This window comes from Oncorhynchus clarkii, chromosome 27 (assembly GCF_045791955.1).
Source record: "Oncorhynchus clarkii lewisi isolate Uvic-CL-2024 chromosome 27, UVic_Ocla_1.0, whole genome shotgun sequence".
NCBI classification, from domain to species: Eukaryota; Metazoa; Chordata; class Actinopteri; order Salmoniformes; family Salmonidae; genus Oncorhynchus; species Oncorhynchus clarkii.
The window spans coordinates 20,417,772-20,436,218 of NC_092173.1; the positions used below are offsets into that span (position 1 = coordinate 20,417,772).

General features: G+C 43.1%; 1 protein-coding gene across 2 annotated transcripts in view; it reads left to right on the forward strand.

Annotated features, from left to right (window-relative positions):
* LOC139386179 (membrane-associated phosphatidylinositol transfer protein 3-like) overlaps positions 1-18,447 on the forward strand; it is a 118,280-nt gene that overhangs the window by 16,931 nt on the left and 82,902 nt on the right. The window contains exons 2-3 of one of the 2 annotated variants that reach the window (XM_071131650.1): positions 1,323-1,418; positions 14,365-14,472. In XM_071131650.1, the coding sequence (XP_070987751.1) occupies positions 1,323-1,418; positions 14,365-14,472 (204 nt within the window). The remainder of the gene's footprint in view (positions 1-1,322; positions 1,419-14,364; positions 14,473-18,447) is intronic. The other variant, XM_071131651.1, reaches the window with a different exon arrangement.

An 18,447-nucleotide genomic window follows, 5' to 3' on the forward strand; every position in this document is an offset into this window, starting at 1 on the left:
GGGTGTTTGTGTGTGTGTGTTGGCGTGTCAGTATGCGTGAGTGTGTAGGGGGCATAGACAGTGCAAAAAGCAAACAGAAATACCAGGGTTCTCTCCTGAACGGTGCTGGCCTACCCCAGGCTGAGGTTGAGCAAAGCCTTGTAACACATCTGCTGTTCATGGACTATCCTCCATTTCATGATTCTAATTGAGAACTCCAAAGGTTGAGACACCCATCCCTCAATGAGATATTAATAGTGAAAACATTTGAACTGATGAAGTCATGTAAGAAATTAAAAGCTAATTATTTCCTGTGTAGCGATGAGGAGAAGCAGAGCCGTAGGAGAGAAATAAAGAGATGAAGAGAGTGAAAACAGTGAGGGCAGAGAAAGTGGCATGGTGTAATGGAAGCCATGAACTCAGCGTTTCAACATGCAGAATGGCACTTTCCAAATGCCTCTGGAAGTGGATAATGGAGGAAGGGATAGAGGGATGAAATGAGCTGAGATCAAACACAAGCAGTCTGGTGTTGTTGTGGAGTAAAGGCTCTTAGATTCTCAGACACGGGCTCTCTGTGTGTAGGGACGGGAAAGCCCACACGACTCAATTAGGTGATATTTTTCTCTCTCCAATTGCAGTTCTCTGGAGGTTAGAACAAGGGAACAATTTGCTTGGTCACTTTGACTTGTTATTGATTTTGTTTCAATTCAATAGCACTTAAAGGAAGACTCGTTGGTTGTCTGAAAGTCATTTATAATTAACGTTATTGCCTTTATCTGGCATTAGTTTATTAACACTGATCTTAGAGGAACAGAGCTTGAGGGATCTCTCTAAATATTCCCTCGTTCTAGTCCTGAAGAATGGGAATTTGAGGAACTCCCTGGCCAAACCCTCCTGTGTAGTACTAAAGATTGATTCAATATCTCAGGTAATGGGTGTTGTTGAGGGACAGTAGTCTACCTAGATATGGAGCCTTCATCTCCAATGTTCCATGGTTCATAGATAAGATTAGCTGGCTAACCTCTGAGCTCAATTGGTTAGCTTCAGAGCCTTATATTTATTTATATGGCCTCCTTACATTTCTCAATCTAGGGCTCTGGTTTGCTTGATTTGTGCTCTATAACACTGGAGACCAATAGAGCCTCTCTGCCCAAGGCCCTAAAAGCCAATGCAATTATTCTACTGCCTTTTATAGACAGACAATGCACTTGAAGCTGAAAGGAAAAAAATATAGATTCACATAATGAATTTGACCTTGAATACTCTGAATAATGACATGATGACATACATAGATGTTTCTCCTGAAGTAGAAATTGACGTGTTTTTCTCTTTCTACCTCTCAGCCGCTTCCCGCAAGCACAGTATCTCCCACTGGCGGATGCAGGACATTGCACAGGAGTCCGTTGACAGCTCAGATGAGGAGTTTTTCGATGCCAGAGGTTAGTTTCATATTTTCCTTTGATAACACCCAGAGAGCTTAGTTCAACTCTCTCTCTTTCCTGTGTTTCTTCCTCTCTCATCTTCCCCTTATCTCTCTTCCTTTGTGAGCACACTGAAAAGTGCCTTATCCCATCACATGGGTCAGGCCAGGCTTATATGCCTCCCAGGCTGATATATCTTCAGGGTTCCTAACATGGACATTTTTTTTAAAGGTATTTTGAACAGTTAAACGGGAAATAATTTGAAGCCAACTGTAACGTTAGAATCACACGTCATCAGGGAATTTGCATGCGTTTTGGGATGTGGTCAGGGGAGCTATTGGGTGGGTCCATGATTGCTGTTTTGATTGGAGAGAAGTCTATCTCCAGGTTAGAAGAGAGGCTGATTGCTAATGCTAGACCCCCGGTGGGAAGATAGAGTGGATTCCGTAGTAACAGGTGTGTTGTTGCTCTTAACACCAGGCTTTTACACAATAAGCTCATGGTGAAAATCATAGGTGTTTTGGAACTATTGTCCCTGTCTTGAATGGAGACTGTCTGTTGCATGTTGCTTGTATGCTCTGTCCTGCCAGCTTTGTCCAACCAATTGCTTTGTCTTCCTTCACTAGTTTCCCTCTCTGGATCAATACATCTCCAGTCCTTAGTTGTACCTACACCACCTTTCAAAAGTTTGGGGTCACTTTGAAATGTCCTTGTTTTTGAAAGAAAAGCAATTTTTTGTCCATTAAAAAAACATCAAATTGATCAGAAATACATTGTAGACATTGTTCATGATGTAAATGACCACTGTAGCTGGAAACGGACGATTTCTAATGGAATATCTACATAGGCTTACAGAGGCCCATTATCAGCAACCATCACTCCTGTGTTCCAATGGCACGCTGTGTTAGCTAATCCAAGTTGATCATTTTAAAAGGCTAATTGATCTTTAGAAAACCCTTTTGCAATCATGTTAGCACAGCTGAAAACTGTTGTCCTGATTAAAGAAGCAATCAAACTGGCCTTCTTTAGACTAGTTAAGTATCTGGAGCATCAGCATTTGTGGGTTCGATTACAGGCTCAAAATGGCCAGAAACAAATAACTTTCTTCTGAAACTCATCAGTCTATTCTTGTTCTGAGAAATGAAGACTATTCCATGCAAGAAATTGCCAAGAAACTGAAGATCTCGTACAATGTTGTGTACTACTCCCTTCACAGAACAGCGCAAACTGTCTCTAACCAGAATATAAAGAGGAGTGGGAGGCCCCGATGCATAACTGAGCAAGAGGACAAGTACATTAGAGTGTCTAGATTGAGAAACAGACACCTCACGAGTCCTCAACTGGCAGCTTCATTAAATGGTACCCGCAAAACACCAGTCTCAACGTCAACAGTGAAGAGGCGACTCTGGGATGCTGGCCTTCTAGGCAGAGTTGCATAGAAAAAGCCATATATCAGACTGGCCAATAAAAAGAAAAGATTAAGATGGGCAAAAGAACACAAACACTGGACAGAGGAACTCTGCCTAGAATGCCAGCATCCCGGAGTCGCCTCTTCACTGTTGACATTGAGACTGGTGTTTTTGCGGGTACAATTTAATGAAGCTGCCAGCTACAATAGTCATTTACAACAATGTCTACACTGTATTTCTGATCAATTTGATGTAATTTTAATGGACAAAAAAATGTGGTTGTCTCTAAGTGACCCCAAACGTTTGAACGGTAGTGTGTAGTGCACTACTTTTGGACCAGGGCAAATAGGGCTCTGGTCAAAAGTAGTGCACTATATAGGGAACAGGGTGCCATTTGGGATGCATCCATGGAACCCGAGGAAGATAAATCCTCTCCTGGATGTGACCCACAACCCTCTCTGTACTTCATGTGGAAACGCTAGGGCCAAATTGAATCAGTGCTCTTTTTGTTTTCTTTATCATTTCTAAAGCACAGAGGGTATTTCTACCAGTGGGGTCATCCTGGCAGTCTCCATCTGCTGTGTCTGTAGTCTAAGAATATCCCTGTGATTAAGCAGATAATCATCATTAGAGGTGGTAGTTAAAAGTGTGAAGGGCAGAGGCTTTCCAGGGAGGGAAATCCTCATAGAGCATAACACACACACACATTAACACACACACACATGGAGCACCGAGGCATCACATCAGTAGTATGGGCCATCGCCTGCATGTTGATATAACAGCCAGGGAAATGCATCCTCATGCATGTCGTGTTTTTGATCAATCATTCATATGGTTATATCTGTCGTTTAGGGAATAGTGGTAGCATGATTTAGTAGGTTTAAGCTGGTTAGTTCTACTTCTCACGGCCCACATCTAACTCCTAGTCTTCCTCTCTCTTGCCCCAGTTCTCTCCTGCTGAGAGTGGAAGTTTTAATGAATGCCAGTGGTTGCAGAAACAGATGTTGACTCTGCTGCAACCTACATCACATGTTTGTTTTGACTGGTAACGTGATTAATGGCCTGCTTATTTATACTGACTTTTCACATGTGTGTCTGTGAAGGCCTATGTGTGTGCTAGGGTGTGTGTGTGTCTGGGGGTGTCTATGTGTGTGTGTGTGTGTGTGTGTGTGTGTGTGTGTGTGTGTGTGTGTGTGTGTGTGTGTGTGGCTATGTGTGTGTGTGTGTGTCTGTGTCTGTGTGTGTGTGTGTGTGTGTGTGTGTGTGTGTCTGTGTGTGTGTGTGTGTGTGTCTGGGGGTGTCTGTGTGTGTGTGTGTGTGTGTGTGTGTGTGTGTTGTGTGTGTGTGTTGTGTGTGTCTGTGTTGTGTGTGTGTGTGTGTCTCTGTATCTGTGTGTTTCTCTGTGTGTGTCTCTGTGTTGTGTGTGTGTGTCTGTGTTGTGTGTGTGTGTGTGTCTGTGTTGTGTGTGTGTTGTGTGTGTCTGTGTTTTGTGTGTGTGTGTGTGTGTGTGTGTGTGTGTGTGTGTGTGTGTGTGTTATCACCTAAGCGGTGTGAATTCACCCTGTGTAATTAAACAAAATTCATGGGCAAACTATGAACAAATCTGACGATAATGAATAGTGCACTTGAGTATACAGCTTGTATACATACACACATACCCGTTTATACACACTCACACATCTCCACACATATTTGGTTGTCATGTTTGAGACGTGCTGTGCATCCCTTATCATGCTGTGTCACAGAGCAGAGCTGTCTGAGAAATATATTCCATCTGACTGGCAGAGTCACCAAGGTAAAGATAGCATGGCTTATAAAGTGTAACAGATTTACCCTGGCATCCCCATATCTCTCCCGCCACTATTTCTCACTGCAGCATGAAATACCCATGCTTAGAGAGACACTTAATTACTGCAAAACATGGGGAGGAAACAGTGGGAAGAGGGAAGGGGGGCTCCGTTTGGAAAATGGCACCAGATAAAATGGACCAATATGTATTTTGAAGCAATTTTTTCTCTCATCATTATGGGGGGTATTTTTTCAGTGACACAGTATTTATTATTGTCTACATGGGAAGTATGATAGTTTTTGAACGAAGCTCCGCTCACAGTGCATTATTGAAATGTGTTGTGTCCCTTCCCCTCTGCAAACAGAATGAGTATGATGTTATTGTAGTTGCAGAATGAACTGGCAACACTCATTTACCTGCATGTTTCCACATCAATCTTTCATGAGACACATTTCTCATTCATATGTAATTAGGGGTTTCTGGCACACCACACAACAGGGGATTTAAATGAAAAGTCCAGATGTTAGCGCCCGCTGTTAGCTGAATTGGGGAAAGTGCCAGCCAGTTGTTCTCCGAGGCTTTTCATCTCTGGATGTCATTATAGTCTTTTGATTGGTCTGTGCTTTGCAGCATTGCGGCTCACCAATCGTGCCTCGTCCGGAAGTCTTTGATTGATGCATAATATTGGAATAACTTCGTGGCCACAAAGTGTGACAGGAAAAACCTTTCAAGCTTACATGAAAGCTTCCCTATCTCGATCAATGAAAAAAATGAAACCTCTTACGCAGAAAACAATTTTGAAACATATTTTATGTTCATAACATCGTTATCAGTATAGCATATTCATGAGAAAAAAAAGTATCTGGTGACCTGGAGAATGTAGATGTAGAGAAGCCCTCTTGGGGATGCAATCTTTAAAAAAGAAACCAGAGCAATCTAATAAAATGGTGCTGTTAACAGGAGGGATGGATGGCTCTAAAATATCTATTCTTTGGAGCATGTCATTTGGTATTGTTCAGGTACTTCTAAATGTCAAGACAACTTGTTTTCTCCTGACATAGTACTACTTTTAGGGAGAGGGAGAGAGAGAGAAATGAAGAGGGAGGGAGGGAGTAAAAGACAGGCAGAGAGAGAGAGAGAGGCAGAGAGAGAGAGAGAGAGAGAGAGAGAGAGAGAGAGGATAGAGAGAAATGGGGGAAGAGAATGTTTGAGAGTGAAATGAAGAGGGAGTGAGTGAGTAAGAGAGAGGGGGAGTGGGAGTGTACTGGATTACACCACCTAAGCCATCACGATGAGCTCCTGGATGATTAATACCATCACCCACATCATAAAGCTCCAGGCCAGTAAAACCATGAGATTGTATTAAACTCAGAAATATCTTCTCTGCTATGCTAAAGAGACGACCCATAGGTTATGTCAAAAATGGCACCATATTGACTATATAGTGCACTACTTTTGACCAGGGCTCATATGGCTCTGGTCAGAAGTAGTGCACTATGTAGGGAATAGGGTGCCATTTGGTGCACAGCTGTGAACTCACTGAAGAGGCTGCCTGGCCGGCTCTCTTCTGGAGGTGTTTGTCTGCTCCTTAGAGGCTATGTATTCATCTGGCATTCATATCATTCTTTCCATTCTACCCAGTGGTAAATTAACACAAGTGGGCTCCACCAAGGTCCTGTAGGAATATACATGATAGCCTCTAGAAACTGAAAAAATCATACTCTGTTTGTATTACAAACCTATCTCAGATCTAGAGGTTTCAGACTGAATGAGGAGGTCCAATTGTGTCTGATTATAATGGTTTAAAGCCCTCAAACTCAACTGGACCTCATCGTTCCTCTCTAATCAGGGACTGATTTAGACCTGGGACACCAGGTGTGTGTAATGAATAATCATGTAGAACAGAAACCCAGCATGCTTCAGACCTCCTGGGGTAAGAGTTGAATACCCCTTGTCTAAAGTATGCCTACAGTGCATCCCAAATCTCTGCCACCATTGTTTTGTAATCAGGTGGCGCCACTCTTACATGACGCTCTCCCTCGGATGGAGACATCTGACATAGAACAATGTCTCTGCCAGTGTTCTCAGGCGAGGCTGCTCTACTGAGAGAAGATTGGAATGAGAATGGAAGATGTAGATTCCCCAATGTGTTTCGCAAGAGCGATATATTTTTCAGTTGGCTCGGTATCTGCTTTGCAAGATTTACAACTATCTGAGAAGACCTGAGTAGATATAGGACCCCTGATGAAACCAAACAAATGAAAGTTAATATATTTATATTATTCATGATGTATGAATCAGTTTTAGTCTACGTTTATTGAGTATTCTCACTGAAGCACAGCGTTGACTAATGCTCATTCCATTCACTTTTCATATGATAATGCAGTCTTGAATTTGAATTTGAAAACTAACAGTGTGTTAGAGTATGTCAAATCAAGATAGTGTAAACTTGTCCTATAATATACATAAATTATTATGGGTCTGTCTCATTTGATATACCTTCAATAGAATGTGGATTCTCCCAGGTAATGCTTTGCGTCAGCGTGGCTGTGTCTGCCACTGTTTTGACTTAACGTGCTTTTCATACTCACTAGGTCTCACCTCATCCCTTTAATGTATCTAAAGGAATCAACCAAGGCTCTGTGCTTGGCTCTCAGCTTTATGAAGATGGATTGGAGTAATAGACTTCGCTCTGATCGATTGAGAGATGCACACCAGACAACTTATATCTCCATACCCCCCCCCACCCCCTTTTACCAATGACTGTATATTTCACAAGCTATGAAAATCTCCCATCATTCTGAGTGAGTGCTCTCCATTCCAGGTGGATGGGTTATCTTGGCAAAGGGGAAACGCTGACTAACAGTCTCTTGATTAGAGGTCGACCGATTATGATTTTTCAGCGCCGATACCGATTATTGGAGTACCAAAAAAGCCGATACCGATTAATCGGACTATTTTTTTAATGATTTTTTTGTAATAATGACAATTACAACAATACTGAATGAACACTTATTTTAACTTAATATAATACATCAATAAAATCAATTTAGCCTCAAATAAATAATGAAACATGTTCAATTTGGTTTAAATAATGCAAAAACAAAGTGTTGGAGAAGAAAGTAAAAGTGCAATATGTGCCATGTAAGAAAGCTAATGTTTAAGTTCCTTGCTCAGAACATGAGAACATATGAAAGCTGGTGGTTCCTTTTAACATGAGTCTTCAATATTCCCAGGTAAGAAGTTTTAAGTTGTAGTTATTATAGGAATTATAGGACTATTTCCCTCTATACCATTTGTATTTCATTAACCTTTGACTATTGGATGTTCTTATAGGCACTTTAGTGTTGCCAGTGTAACAGTATAGCTTCCGTCCCTCTCCTCGCCCCTACCTGGGCTCGAACCAGGAACACATCGACAACAGCCACCCTCAAAGCAGCGTTACCCATGCAGAGCAAGGGAAACAACCACAGGCTCAGAGCAAGTGATGTTTGAAACGCTATTAGCGTGCACTAACTAGCTAGCCATTTCACTTCGGTTACACCAGCCTCATCTCGGGAGTTGATAAGCTTGAAGTCATAAACAGCGCAATGCTTGACGCACAACGAAGAACTGCTGGCAAAACACACGAAAGTGCTGTTTGAATGAATGTTTACGCGCCTGCTTCTGCCTACCACCGCTCAGTCAGATACTTAGATACTTGTATGCTTGTATGCTCAGTCAGATTATAGGACACGCTAGATAATATCTAGTGATATCCTCAACCATGTGTAGTTAACTAGTGATTATGATTGATTGTTTTTATAAGATAAGTTTAATGCTAGCTAGCAACTTACCTTGGCTCACTGCATTCGCGTAACAGGCAGTCTCCTTGTGGAGTGCACAAGGACTAGTTAACTGTAAGGTTGCAAGATTGGATCCCCCAAGCTGACAAGGTGAAAATCCGTCATTCTGCCCCTGAACGAGGCAGTTAACACACCGTTCCTAGGCCGTCGTTGAAAATAAGAATGTGTTCTTAACTGACTTGCCTAGTTAAATAAAGATTAACTAAAGGTGTAAAAAAAATATTTTAAAAAATCTGCAAAACTTGAAATCGGCCCTAATTAATCGGTCATTCCGATTAATCGGTCGACCTCTACTCTTGACCACAGCACAGGTCAAGAGATAACAATCAATTAAACCAGTGGCATGGTGTCTGTTGGCTGTGTTTAAATTTAAAGTAAACTGTCAAAATAAAGAGAGTCGCACACTCCATATATAAACTCCCAGTAATTTATTTGGTATTTACCAACGTTTTGAAGGAGGCACAGTGATGCCGAAACGTTGGTAAATACCCAATAAATTACTGGGAGTTTATATATGGAGTGTGCGACTCTCTTTATTTCGATAGTTTACTTGAAATGGAAACACAGTCAACAGACACCACTGGTTTTCTATGTTATTGTTTGTTGTCTCTTGACCCATGCTATGGTCAAGAGACTGTTAGTCAGCATTTCTCCTTTGCCAACCCATCCCCCTTACAGGTGTATTATATCAAGAAGCTGATTAAACAGCATCATCATTACACACATTTCTAAAAACCTGTTTTTGCCTTGTCATTATTGGGTATTGTGTGTAGATTGATGAGGATTTTAGAATAAGGCGGTAATGTAACAAAATTTGGAAAAAGTCAAGAGGTCTGAATACTTTCTGAATGCACTGTATAAGCTGGCAGTAGAAGCCTCAGAGTCGTTGTCCATTAGTTTACTCCAGTCAGAGGAGGGATGGTAGGGTAAGGGAACATAATAAATGAACATATATTAAAAACAATATATGCTATATGTACTGTATTTACAAAAAATATATATGGGAGATTGGAAATGATGCAGACAATTACATTGTTGGAAGCCACCATCTGTCTGCAATATATCTACCCCCTAAAAAACACAATAAATAAATAACCATTATCATACGCTGTAGCTAGGCTGCAGTGGGTATTTATGTGCTGTCCTGTTTGCAACCATGCCTTTTTAAATGTAATTTAAAAAAATGTAACCTTTATTTAACTAGGCAACTTTAACTTTACAATGACGGCCTACACTGGATGAAGCCGGGCCATTGTGAGCCGCTCTATGGGTCTCCCAATCACGGCCGGTTGTGATACAGCTTGTATTCGAACCAGGGTGTCTGTAGTGACGCCTCTAGCACTGAGATGTAGTGCCTTAGACCGCTGCGCTACACGGGAGCCATCGGGATGATGTTGGGAGGATGTTGTTGACATAGTGATCATTGCCATCCAGAGTTTACATCCGTTCTGACTACATACCTCCTGCTCTACACAATCAATGTCTTCCTTTTCTTCTCTCCCTAACTCTCTGTGCGGTCTGGTTGAAGGACATTCCTGCATCCCTCCCACTCTCTTCTTTCTCATCTAGGGCTGTCAGTTGTAGGGTAATCTCATCCTTCATTAATTCCTTCTCTGAATCAGATGTTGCTTTATTTAGGCTTTAGGCCTTCTGGTCCTCTTGGTGCTGGGCTAGGGCAGTGGAGGCTTTTATTTAGTCTGTGTTATCTGGTTCTGGCTGCTTGTATATTTGATCTGTTTGCATAGCTGAAATCTACTTTCCTCTGCTCGGAGAACCGGGCTTTCTGTTGTGTTCTTTTCTCTACTTTAAACATGTTTCACACCTCACAGGTGTTGTGTTCTTCTCTCTACTTTAAACATGTTTCACACCTCACAGGTGTTGTGTTCTTCTCTCTATTTTAAACATGTTTCACACCTCACAGGCGTTGTGTTCTTCTCTCTACTATAAACATGTTTCACACCTCACAGTCGTGTTCTTCTCTCTACTTTAAACATGTTTCCACCTCACAGTTGTGTTCTTCTCTCTACTTTAAACATGTTTCACACCTCACAGGCGTTGTGTTCTTCTCTCTACTTTAAACATGTTTCACACCTCACAGGCGTTGTGTTCTTCTCTCTACTTTAAACATGTTTCACACCTCACAGGTGTTGTGTTCTTCTCTCTACTTTAAACATGTTTCACACCTCACAGGTGTTGTGTTCTTCTCTCTATTTTAAACATGTTTCACACCTCACAGGCGTTGTGTTCTTCTCTCTACTTTAAACATGTTTCACACCTCACAGGCGTTGTGTTCTTCTCTCTACTTTAAACATGTTTCACACCTCACAGGCATTGTGTTCTTCTCTCTACTTTAAACATGTTTCCACCTCACAGGCGTTGTGTTCTTCTCTCTACTTTAAACATGTTTCCACCTCACAGTTGTGTTCTTCTCTCTACTTTAAACATGTTTCCACCTCACAGTTGTGTTCTTCTCTCTACTTTAAACATGTTTCCACCTCACAGTTGTGTTCTTCTCTCTACTTTAAGCATGTTTCCACCTCACAGTTGTGTTCTTCTCTCTACTTTAAACATGTTTCCACCTCACAGTTGTGTTCTTCTCTCTACTTTAAACATGTTTCCACCTCACAGTTGTGTTCTTCTCTCTACTTTAAACATGTTTCCACCTCACAGTTGTGTTCTTCTCTCTACTTTAAACATGTTTCACATCTCACAGGCGTTGTGTTCTTCTCTCTACTTTACACTTTAAACATGTTTCACACCTCACAGGTGTTGTGTTCTTCTCTCTATTTTAAACATGTTTCACACCTCACAGGCGTTGTGTTCTTCTCTCTACTATAAACATGTTTCACACCTCACAGTCGTGTTCTTCTCTCTACTTTAAACATGTTTCCACCTCACAGTTGTGTTCTTCTCTCTACTTTAAACATGTTTCACACCTCACAGGCGTTGTGTTCTTCTCTCTACTTTAAACATGTTTCACACCTCACAGGCGTTGTGTTCTTCTCTCTACTTTAAACATGTTTCACACCTCACAGGCGTTGTGTTCTTCTTTCTACTTTAAACATGTTTCACACCTCACAGGCGTTGTGTTCTTCTCTCTACTTTAAACATGTTTCACACCTCACAGGCGTTGTGTTCTTCTTTCTACTTTAAACATGTTTCACACCTCACAGGCGTTGTGTTCTTCTCTCTACTTTAAACATGTTTCCACCTCACAGGCGTTGTGTTCTTCTCTCTACTTTAAACATGTTTCACACCTCACAGGCATTATGTTCTTCTCTCTACTTTAAACATGTTTCCACCTCACAGTCGTGTTCTTCCGTTGTGGCTGTAAGCTGCTCTCATCAGCAATGCTCTCTGGGAAATGACTCTTCCTGTCTTAACTCGGGCCTTTCTCAACTCCTGCAGGGTGTTGTTGGGATCTGGATGCTGAAATGTGTGTGTATGTGTTGTCTGCATCTACACATGTTAATGTACAGTATTTGCATAGCTATGTAAATTTGTTTGAAATGCATCTACACATTTTTGTGTATTTGCATGTGTGTGTTGACAGAGAAAGACAGAGAAAGAAAGAGAAGGAAGATAAAGGGCTGAAGAGACAGACAGTGACCAGTAGGCCTCCCAGTGTGATCGTAGTGGACAGGCCTGGCAGGACAGTTTCACAGACACTCTGAGATGCCAGGAATGTGTGAGTGTGTGTGTGTCTGTGTGTGTGAGAGAGCGAGAGAGAGAGAGCAGTGTATTGGACATGGTGTGTCACTCTGTCTCTATGAGCCAGCCCATAAAGGACTGCCATCTGACCAGGGTACTGTGACTGCAGAAGCCCAGAGTGACCATCACAGCAGACAACCACTCTGACCATGGTACTGTGACTGCAGCAGGCCAGAGCAACCGTCACAGCAGACACCAGTCTGACCATGGTACTGTGACTGCAGCAGCCCAGAACGACCATCACAGCAGACAACCACTCTGACCAGGGTACTGTGACTGCAGAAGCCCAGAGTGACCATCACAGCAGACAACCACTCTGACCATGGTACTGTGACTGCAGCAGGCCAGAGCAACCGTCACAGCAGACACCAGTCTGACCATGGTACTGTGACTGCAGCAGCCCAGAACAACCATCACAGCAGACAACCACTCTGACCATGGTACTGTGACTGCAGCAGGCCAGAGCAACCGTCACAGCAGACACCAGTCTGACCATGGTACTGTGACTGCAGCAGCCCAGAACAACCATCACAGCAGACAACCACTCTGACCATGGTACTGTGACTGCAGCAGGCCAGAGCGACCGTCACAGCAGACAACCACTCTGACCATGGTACTGTGACTGCAGCAGGCCAGAGCAACCGTCACAGCAGACACCAGTCTGACCATGGTACTGTGACTGCAGCAGCCCAGAACAACCATCACAGCAGACAACCACTCTGACCATGGTACTGTGACTGCAGCAGGCCAGAGTGACCATCACAGCAGACAACCACTCTGACCATGGTACTGTGACTGCAGCAGGCCAGAGCGACCGTCACAGCAGACAACCACTCTGACCATGGTACTGTGACTGCAGCAGGCCAGAGCGACCGTCACAGCAGACAACCACTCTGACCATGGTACTGTGACTGCAGCAGGCCAGAGCGACCGTCACAGCAGACAACCACTCTGACCATGGTACTGTGACTGCAGCAGGCCAGATCAACTGTCACAGCAGACAGCCACTCTGACCATGGTACTGTGACTGCAGCAGGCCAGATCAACTGTCACAGCAGACAACCACTCTGACCATGGTACTGTGACTGCAGCAGGCCAGAGTGACCATCACAGCAGACAGCCACTCTGACCATTACTCATGCTCATCATTAGCACATCACGCTGGCTCTGATGACCGTCCAATGGGAGTCTGTTAATCCTCTGATTGGTAGTTACACGCCGTGTGTCACTGATGTAGTCTCTTTTCACACCTGCTGTGTCTGGGTTTGGCTAAACTAGGGGAAATGTAGCAAAGGACAGAAATAAACTGTATGGAAATGTCTGTATTGACAGAATCAAATATGGATTTTTTTGTGGCAACCGTTCGTCTAACCCCGCTCTCTGTGTATCTGTGTGCAGTAGATTCTATCTGCTGTGCCTGTGTGTATATTCTATCTGCTGTCCCTGTGTGTATGTGCCCCAGTAGATTCTATCTGCTGTCCCTGTGTGTATGTGTCCCAGTAGATTTTATCTGCTGTTCCTGTGTGTAGATTATATCTGCTGTCCCTGTGTGTATGTGTCCCAGTAGAATCTATCTGCTGTCCCTGTGTGTATGTGTCCCAGTAGATTTTATCTGCTGTTCCTGTGTGTAGATTATATCTGCTGTCCCTGTGTGTATGTGTCCCAGTAGATTCTATCTGCTGTCCCTGTGTGTATGTGTCCCAGTAGATTTTATCTGCTGTTCCTGTGTGTAGATTATATCTGCTGTCCCTGTGTGTATGTGTCCCAGTAGATTCTATCTGCTGTCCCTGTGCGTATGTGTCCCAGTGTCCCTGTGTCTATTCCTGTGTCTGTCTAGATTTCCCCTCCTGCTCTTTGTTAACCAACCAAATAATCTGTTCAGTTCTCAGCATCAACTATGTGATTAGGTTCTATGTGATTGGGTTCTATGATAATATAATGGTGGATGGCAGGTCGCCATTAACCGAAAGATAATTTAATGGTACGTCAGTATCCGAAAGGTTGCTGGTTCACCTAGTCGTGCCAACTAGGTGAAAAGTCTTTCCATGTGCCCTTGACCAAGGCACTAACCCTTAATGCTCCTTTAAAATACTCTGGATGAGAGTGTCTGCTAAATGACTAAAATGCTAATGTAAATCTTCCTCCCTGTGTGTCTGTGTGTCCCAGCAGACAGATTGTAACCCTCCTCCCTGTGTGTATGTGTGTCCCAGCAGATGTGCTGGAGGGGAAGAGTGCCATCCTCCTGGGGATGAGTCAGTGGAACTCCAACGACCTGGTGGAGCAGATCGAGACCCTGGGACACATGGACCAATCACAAGGTATGTTACACGCAGGGTATACTGGGGGCATGAGAGGGCACTAATGCCCGCTGAACATCTTTTCAACTCTCTCCATCTCCTATTGTAGTACTGCGGAGCTGCTCGCTCTCTAAGACATACATGCACGCTCTAACACAAAAAAGCGCAAACTCACACGCACACATTCACACTGTTTTGTGCAGTTAAACAAAGAATTTCACACAACAAAACATAAATGAGGGCTTTGAATCATTCAAATTAAAACAAATTCAAACATCCATTTATGTGTTTGTACATTCGGTTAGTTGAACAGAAATCAGACAGGGCTTGGTGCTCTGCTGCACGTATTGATTTGTAAAATTTGAATTTTCCTCCTTGTTATCGGTCAATACAATCTCCCACAAACAATTAGGTTTGTGCTTATGGTTTATTTTCGTTTTTGTTTAATTTTTGTATTTTTTTATTTATTTAATCTCAGTGCTCTGATTTGCAAACCCCAGGGATTTATTTGGTCTTAAGTAACTCCCTCTCTCTTGGTTATTATTTTGGTCTTTGAAGATTGACAGGCCCTTTTCCAGAGGCAAATCCATGCATGCCTACTGGAAGCAGCTACAGTAATTCAACTACCTTCTCTGAAAATTACCTCTCCATCACTCTGCTTCCCTTTATTCAGACTGCCGATGTTTATCAACTGACATCAACTGTATCAAAAGTGTATTTCATCTTAAATCACATTCATGAAATATTGGTTAGTGTTAAATGGAATGGAGGGTTTTTCAAATTGATCTTACAAGTGATTTCCCAAATTAGTTAATTCAGTGTACTGCAGACTCATGCAAATGACTCTCTGTAATGTAGATTCATGTTTTATATAGTCTCAGCACAGGTAGATCACCAGAACATTTTGACTGAACCAAGCGGTGGTGGGGGAGGCTCAGTTTAGAGACTGCAACAAAAACAGCCGCTCAAAACAGATGACTCACTGAGCCACCCAGTTAATAAGCCCTGTCTATAGTCTTAGGTTGAATCCCATACGGCACCCTATTCCCTATGAAGTGCACTACTTTTGACCAGAGCCCTATTGCCCCTGGTCAAAAGTAGTGCATTACATAGGGAACAGTGTGCTTTTTGAGACACAGCTCGAGTGTTTACCCCAACAGCCAATGCAAATCCAGCTGAATTTCTCTATTGGGCAAGACAATGGGGAATTAAGAAAATGGGGTGGGCCATGCATCATGCCTGCTAGTGTCTCCCTCTCTTTCTCCCATGCCACCATATAGAAATCACCTCATTTCTGGCTGGCCCCAGTCCTTGTGCGCACTTTGCAGGTGGGAAGGGTGGGGTGGGACGTCACTTGCCAAAATATGCACATCAAACATCTCCAAATCATTGTTAGATGAAGGAGGGATGGATATCAATGTGAACTATTTGGGGATTGTTTTTTCCTGCTGAATACAGACATTATTATTCTTTCTGCGAGTTTTTGCAGTCTCGATTTTAACATGTAAATCTTGGTGGGGCAAAAAAACAAATGTGGGATGCATGCCAGCAAAGCCACTACACAACACAACACTAAACAATACATTACTTGCACTATAACAGTGACAAACAATGCTCACAAACTGTTAGGGCCTACATAAAGCTGTCCCAACAGCAGTTCCAACATCTTACCACTGCTACACCTGGCTATCAGCGGAATCTTGTCTGGCAGCGCAACAGTTCATTCAGCCTCATTTACTGCCTTTAAAAAAACATGTCTGACTTGCTTAAACAAATGTGGTTTCTAATGACAATTAAGATGTACAGACTATGGCATAAGGGGACAACAAGCGGATAAGAGGCAATCCGTTATTTCGATCAAGACATTAATGAGCGAGCTAGGACGGACGTAGTCAATATAACTATTTGTTTAGCACTTTTGAAAAGTACAGGGACAGAATTCAGAACACGGGCCGTTCTTACAGTGTTCTCCCTGTACACCAAGTCAGAACCGTATGATAAATAAAGGGGGCATATAAGCAGACAATGAAAGCTCTTACAATATTCAATGATTACCTTTCTCCAAAACAGCACATAGGCTTAATGTGCAACACCAAGTCAGAACAGTAGGCGACATTAAGATGGGGAAATATACCACATTATTATGTTGAGGCACATGGGCTACTAATAGCTTACTAAACAACATACACTTAGTATTACTTAATTAGCTACAGTATACATACCTCCCTGGCATATGACATAATGTATGCAGCAGCAGCACTACGACCTGGAAGACGACTTTCCCGAAGCAGATCCTTTGTTCGAACCACCCAAGGCATTCGAACTGAGTCCAGAGGCTGACCCAAAACAATGTAGACGCAGAAAAGGTAAACGGAGCGGTCTTCTAGTCAGACTTCGGAGGCGCACACACCACCCTCCGTTTCTGAGTATATTACTCGCTAATGTCCAGTCTCTAAATAACAAGGTAGACTAAATTTGGGCAAGGGTTGCTTTCCAAAGAGACATCCAGGATTGTAGCATACTCTGTTTCATGGAAACATGGCTCTCTGGGGAAATGCTGTCAGAGTCGGTACAGCCACCTGGATTGTTTATGCGTCGCATCAACGGGAATAAGCATCTCTCCGGGAAGAAGAAGGGTGGGGGTGTATGTTTAATGATTAACTCATGGTGTAATTGTAACAACATACAGGAACTCAAGTCCTTCTGTTCACCTGATATAGAATTCCTTACAATCAAATGCCAACAGTATTATCTCCCAAGAGAATTCTCGTCGGTTATTGTCACAGCCGTGTATATCTCCCCTCAAGCCGATACCACGACGGCCCTCAAGGAACTCCACTGGACTCTATGCAAACTGGAAACCATATATCCTGAGGCTGCATTTATTGTAGCTGGGGATTTTAACAAAGCAAATTTTAAAACAAGCCTACCTAAATTCTATCAGCATATTGATTGTAGTACCCGGGCTGGCAAAATACTGGATCACTCCTACTCTTACTTTCGTGATGCATACAAGGCCCTTCCCCGCCCTCCAAATCTGACCACGACTCCATTTTGCTTCTCCCCTCCTATAGGCAAAAACTCAAACAGGATGTACCAGTGACAAGGACCATTCAATGCTGGTCTGACCAATCGGAATCCACCCTTCAACATTGTTTTGATCATGCGGACTGGGACATGTTCCGGGTAGCCTCAGAGAATAATATAGATTTATACACTGATTCAGTGAGTGAGTTTATAAGGAAGTGCATAGGAGATGTTGTACCCACTGTGACTATTAAAACCTACCCTAACCAGAAACTGTGGATAGATGGCGGCATTGGCGCAAAACTGAAAACGAGAAACAACGCAGTTAACCATGAAAAAGAAAACCGGGAATATGGTTCAATACAAACAGAGTAGTTCTTCCCACTGCAAGGCAATCAAACAAGCGAAATGTTAGTATAGGGACAAAGTGGAGTCACAATTCAATGGCTCAGACACGAGACGCATGTGGCAGGCTCTACAGACAATCATGGAATACAAAAAGAAAACGTCACGGACACCGACGCCTTGCTTCCAGACAAACTAAACACCTTCTTTGCCCGCTTTAAGGATAACACATTGCCACCGACATGGCCCGCTACCAAGGACTGTGGGCTCTCCTTCTCCGGGGCCGATGTGAGTAAGACATTTAGACGTGTTAACACTTGCAAGGCTGCCGGCCCAGACGGCATCCCTCGCCATGGCCTCAGAGCATGTGCAGACCAGCTGGCTGGTGTGTTTACGGACATATTGAATCTATCCCAGTCTGCTGTCCCCACATGCTTCAAGATGGCCACCATTGTTCCTGTCACCAAGAAGGCAGAGGTAACAACTGAATGACTGTCGCCCCGTAGCACTCACTGCTGTCATCATGAAGTGCTTTGAGAGACTAGTCAAGGATCCTATCACCTCCACCTTACCTGTCACCCAAGACCCACTGCAATTTGCATACCACCCCAATAGGTCTGGACA